The sequence below is a fragment of the Histoplasma capsulatum genome, genomic scaffold (assembly GCF_000149585.1).
Source record: "Histoplasma capsulatum NAm1 scaffold_1 genomic scaffold, whole genome shotgun sequence".
NCBI lineage: Eukaryota > Fungi > Ascomycota > Eurotiomycetes > Onygenales > Ajellomycetaceae > Histoplasma > Histoplasma mississippiense.
This window is the reverse complement of record NW_001813982.1, coordinates 3,896,184-3,902,187: the sequence shown is the minus strand read 5'-3', so window position 1 is coordinate 3,902,187 and position 6,004 is coordinate 3,896,184. Positions and strand designations below refer to the sequence as shown.

The window sequence follows — 6,004 nt, the reverse complement described above, 5'->3', positions numbered from 1 at the left end:
TGGATGCTGTTAGCAAGCGGCTAGGAAAACGTCCAGCCCTTTCCCCACCCATCAATCGATAGATCTGTCTAATCAAATTAAATCTTGAGCTTGCCAGTGCTGGCCTGAAGCAAGACACGTCGATTCTGCCAGCGCTGAATGGCAATTAATTCAATATAACGCCAGTCTGTCAAAAGGTTGACATGGATACAAACTAGAAACATGAGCAGCTACTCCTGCAAGAACACAGGTCTATGCAGCAGTCGGATCTAATGCCTACCCACATGCCTATTTTTACTGCTACTTCCTTCAGAAGCAGCTGTAGGTGGATAAGGATAACCAAAAATAGACAAGGGCGTACCGTACGGAGTACCTATGGAACAATGTGAAAACCCAAACCGACCTCCGAGAGCTGGATATCAATGACTCTAATATAGCCCTTCACGAAACCGGAATATTCGTTGTTCCCTGGGGATTTAGCGTTAGAGGAGATGGAAGAAGGAAAAGTATCATCCGTTTCGATCTCCCTTTGGTGGGCTGCAGGTTGGATAGTTGGTTGTATATGAATAATTTAGAATGAAATCAAGATTCTCTTCGTTGGAGTGATTGCGGCATAAACAGCTGGATTTACGACTAAAAACAGGACGTGAATCGGACAGAACCAGACAAGTACGTATATCTGGAAGAATCAAGGCCATATCACCCCGACTCCACTTGGAAAGACGAGGAGACGGCGTTGGACATTAGACAGCAAAGATAGAAGAACCACGGATCGCATTGATAGCCCCAGTTAGACAATGTTTCTGATGATACAGAGTTGTATCCCACTTGGCACCAAGCAGCTCCATGGAGCTTGCGAGGAGATAGATTCCTGCTTTCGTGGACGTCGATGAATACTGGTGGTAATAGACGACGAAGTTCGAGACAAGATCAGCGAGAACTAGACGGCTGACTAACCATCCCAGCCTCCAAACCCCAACCAGCTTTTCTTGAAAAATGAACATTCATCTTCCAACACACAGCATCAACACGATGTCCAAGGCACTGGTTCCTGGCTGCCACATTCTCCAGATCTACCATCATGAACAAGGCATGCAGGGTTATGATCCTATGTTCGGGTCTGGTTTCAATCGTCCACTTTCATTTTATATCCTGGGCGTGTAATATCACCCATTCTCCCCAGCGAAAGACATGTCTTTCAGGGTTTTCTCTTCTTCTAGACTTGCCTATACGTACAATCATTGATTGTATTGGATTTCTGGTATATGCAATGATCGGTATCTTCATGATACTGAATTAACATATATATATATATATATATATTGCGGAGCTTCCTATTTAATGCTCCCCTTCGGCTCTTCTCAGAGAACGAATGAACTCTGTATATTTCCTTTTACAAAGATTTCCATATTCATTTTCTCTAGATTGGACTTTCACTCCAACAACTGACCGATCTCTACCACCACCCAGCAATGGAGCGTGTTATGCTGCTTTCGTTCCTTCTGTTTGGTGAGCTCCTTTTCCAAGGGCCTATGTGGATGAAGTGTTACTGCATACTAGTACTAAATATTACATCCAGGGGCGATTACATCGACCTATGCAGATGGAAAAAATGACCACCATGTCTGTGTAGCCTGGTGTGCGTCTACATTCGACAATTCTCTGGCTGAATGTATAATGCTTGCAGGGCATGGAAAAGGCCCTTGTTATGAGTGCGGTCCCTTGAAATCCTCTGACAGCTGGCGATTTCACAATGGCAAGTGTGTTGATGCTCGTGATGACACGCACGAAAAGAGCACCAAGTTTGCGCCAACGACTTTGAAAACATCGGTTGTGCGTTATCCTACTGAGGCATATCCTACCAAGGCGTACCCTACCAAATATCCCACAAAGCTGTACCCTACTGAGGAATATCCTACCAAGGTGAATCCTACCGATTGGTACCCAACCAAGCATCATACGAAGCCATATCCCACTGAGGAGTACCCTACTGAGGAGTATCCCACTGAGGTGTATCCCACTGAAGTGTATCCCACTGATGTGTATCCCACCGATGTGTATCCCACTGATGTGTATCCCACCGATGTGTATCCCACCGATGTGTATCCCACCGATGTGTATCCCACTGATGTGTATCCCACCGATTGGTACCCGACCGATGTGTATCCCACCGATGTGTATCCCACCGATTGGTACCCGACCGACGTGTACCCAACTGAGGTGTATCCCACCGAAACTCATATCACCAAAACCATGACCAGAACTAAAACTCGAACTCACACGCCTAGCACATCAACTCGAGAGACTTCTGTTGGCCCTATCACCACCACTACGACCACTGCTAGCCCAGTCACTACTACCACTACTACCACGAGCAAGCACCAGACTACGACAAAGCGCCAGACTACGACCAAGCACCACACCGCCACTGTCAGCCCAGTGACTACTACTACTACTACCACAACTAGGCATCATACTACGACCAAGCACCATACCACCACCGCCAAACCAGTGATGACTTATCATTAAACAACCACCGCTGCTGCTGTAGGCATGTGACTACCATCACTATCTGCGCAGTTACCGTCACTCCTTAGTTGAAACATTACATTTGGTGTTATGTTATTTTATTCAGCCTCGTTTAAAATGCAATGGCTCCATTGTTTTTTATAAAAAAGTACTTTTCTAGGATAGTAGTGGGGGAAAAACTGGGCAGTCTTTTTAAGTAATTTCTAGTATTAATCTTTCTACCACTTCTATTAATAATGATTTGTTACACTTCCAAATTAGATTTTTCTCATCACTGGTGAACGATTAATATTTTTATTTCATCTTTTTTTCAACAAACTATAAGTTAGAGATGTACATGTTTATCTCCAGTTAGTCAAATTAAAATCCGGATATGACCCACTATCAATTTATATTCTGTAAACTAAGATTTTTCGGGATGCACAATTTTATAATCCATCCAGGAATAATTTTTTTTCTGTAGCTGCTGGGTTAGGAAATAATGAGAGTAAATATGACACTGGAAGTGGCAATCAACCATTCGGCTAGCTATACTGTTAGGTAAGATGTTATTTGTTCGACTTTGTCCATGGCTTCTACTTGCTATTAATTAGGAGAGTCTATGAGCCGACAGCCAAGAAAATATATGTCAGTGGTGATTGTGACAGCTGGGTACCTCATTCAGCCAAAACAGCGTGTTGGAATTGGGGAGGGATGAGGAAGGATACCTACCACGTCCCAATATATATTTTTGTAAGATGAAGTAACTGATTTACAATGCTCAATCTAATCAACTCTCCGCTCCGTGCGGCGACCCCAAACCTCCTCCATGGTAGATTTTCTCTTCGTCTCTGGAACCCACCAGGCCAAAAACGAACCCAACACCACCGCCAGGGCCGTGAAAACCCAATAAATTCTCCCTTTCCCTCCCATAGCCATGTTGAGTGGAGGGAAAAACTGCGCAACGATAAAAGTAGCGGTCCAGTTGGCACCTAGAGCCCAGCTTTGTGTGGCACCAACCGCTTCGGGTCCAACGAGCTCGGAGGCAAGTATAAATGGAACAGGCCCAAGGCCGACAGCAAAACTTGCTACGAATAGGAGCGTCGCAATAGCGGAGAGGATTTTTAAATTAAATGAGATGCCCAGTGCAAGGAGCATGGAGTTGACACCCATGCCAGTGATGCTGAGGAGGAGACATGCTTTGCGGCCGAGTTTGTCCGCTAGTGGAGCGCAAAGGAGGGTAACTATGAGATTGAGAGCGGAGACTCCAACGGCCAGCAGCGGAGCTGCGGTTGGGAGGATGTCGGAGAGTATGGAAACGCTGTACATGACTATACTGTTGATTCCGGTAAATTGCTGAGCGGCCATGACCACGATGACAGCGACGATTGCAGGGCGGTACGTCGGGTTCATTATGACCCCGAGCATGGAGACTTGGGGACGCTTGGGAGGGAGATTCCCCGTTGGTGGTGTGAGAAGAGATTCTTCCTCTGCGGTTCTTGCATCGGTTTGACCCGGCGGAATTCTCCAGGCTTTTACCTCTTGTTCAATATCTTTATTCTTTCCGCGGATCCGCTGGAGGATTAGCAGGGCATGGGTTGCCCGTTGATGCTCAGCCAGCCAGATGGGACTCTCAGGAACAAAGAGCAGTCCAAGGACTTCCAGAGCACCAATGACACCAGCAACTGCAAGGATAATACGCCATAGGCTGCCTTTACTTAGAAAGTACCCCAGGGATTGGGAGAGTAATATTCCGACATTGGTCATGACCTGTGTAAAGGCGCCGAAGAACCCCCTTTGGGTCGCATGGACCACTTCCGCGATATATATAGGCCCGACAACAATTGCAGCGCCAGCCCCAATGCCTGAGATTAGCCGGCCAACGCTTATAGATTCAATGCCAGTGGCAAGGGTTTCGCTAATGGGACCCGTAATAAAGAATATCGTTGTCAAGCGGAGAGCAAGGAGCCGGCCGTATTTGGTTGCAAAGGGCCCCGCGACAAGGGCTCCCAGAAGGCCGCCGAGCGTATAACTTGACGACACGATGCCGAATTGAAACTCATTCATTGGGATACATTGTGGCAGTTTCGAAATGGCTTCTTTTTCCGAGGTAATACTTTTCTTCAAACAGGTGATGACGTCTTTCGGAGCATTGAGCTCAGCCTTGAGATGGGAAGATACGAAGGTTTCCCGTTAATAAAACATGTTTGCTGGAAACGATCATACCACTCCAGGCTGTTTGGTAATTCTAGATCAATACATAGGAACAAATTTACTCACAAGATGATATCCAAATTGGAGAGGCCCCAATGTGGTTATGAATATGATGAATACCAGGTATGGCGTCACAAGCGATTTCGATTCCCACGACGTTGTGGGTGCCATCGCTGCGGCTGGGTCCTTTGATATCAGACAGGATGCAAAAGCTAGCCGGGTAATATTGGCTTCATGCGGTTGAATATTTATTTTCCTGATCTCAGCAGCCAGAGGCAGAGACTTCTGAACGCTGCGGGCAACCCGAAGCGGTTCTGCAGCAGCCCCATCCTTGGCGGCTGGTAGAAACAAGTTAAATATTTAGTTGGAGCTAGAACCCAACTGACGCCAAATCCACGGTTAGCTTGGTAGCAGCTAAAGTTAACAGCATTCGAGAATCAGGGTCGGCCTCGGGGTTGTTTATCACAGGCGGAAACATTCAGGCGACCAGAAACTCTTGACGATTTGCAGGTCTCGTGCGAGATTCCATGCGAAGTTATCATTTAACCTACAGTAGCTGGAACTACACGATTCACAGCCCAATGCCCGGTTCCTGTACAGCTATTACCTGCACTTTTGAGTATTGATATATTTATCAGTACAATATATCCTTGCTTTATTTATTTAGAGTATATGCTTGAACAAAGTCTAACATTTTAGTTGTCTATATCTTCTTTACATTTTTAAAAGATTATAGATAACTATATAGATGTGCGAGTTATTATATTTTAACAGCTCCTGATGTCGATACATATGGAATGAGATATTAATATTTGATGCTGAATGCCTAAATGGTGCTTGGAAGCAGCATCACGAACTCATTTCTAATGCATCTATCCGAGTTCTAGCGAGTTGAGATAATGTGAGTTTTACCTTCAAGGGAGGGATTTGCTGTAGATATGCAATAGAAGCAAAGGATATTATCACTAAGTATGTCCAATCCAGAAGGTCTATTTGGTAGGGATAAGAATTGCCATGTAGGTGGACATCAATTAAGTAAGGCAGACCGGACCGCTTCGTAAATTGAAAATCTCGCCTAGTTTCTATCAACGAGTGTGGAGCTCGACGATGTCATAAGAAGGAATACTTCCTAAGGCATCAATGAAGAAAAGGGAAAACAATCTATCATTACTGGACTTTTTTTGCAACTCAATGAAGTATGTAAAGGGATTTCGCAACGCTTTCTTCGCTTCAAAGTTTTGTTTAGTCTATTGGGACTTCCTTTTTTTCAAAGGCAGAAGGATCATGGGACAAACATATCGAT

At 45.2% G+C, this 6,004-nt stretch overlaps 2 protein-coding genes across 2 annotated transcripts; one reads left to right on the top strand and one right to left on the bottom strand.

Moving 5' to 3' along the window:
* Positions 1 to 1,451: 1,451 nt before the first annotated feature.
* Positions 1,452 to 2,576, top strand: HCAG_01112 (predicted protein; the record flags this gene model as incomplete). Its single annotated transcript, XM_001544016.1, has 3 exons — positions 1,452 to 1,488; positions 1,559 to 2,409; positions 2,448 to 2,576. 3 exons carry the CDS (start codon positions 1,452 to 1,454, stop codon positions 2,574 to 2,576), a joined length of 1,017 nt encoding a protein of 338 aa, XP_001544066.1.
* A 697-nt stretch (positions 2,577 to 3,273) lies between these two features.
* Positions 3,274 to 4,872, bottom strand: HCAG_01111 (predicted protein; the record flags this gene model as incomplete). The annotated part of the gene is made up of 2 exons (XM_001544015.1): positions 3,274 to 4,650; positions 4,768 to 4,872. The coding sequence occupies 2 exons, from the start codon at positions 4,870 to 4,872 to the stop codon at positions 3,274 to 3,276; spliced, it is 1,482 nt and encodes a 493-aa protein (XP_001544065.1).
* Positions 4,873 to 6,004: the final 1,132 nt, after the last annotated feature.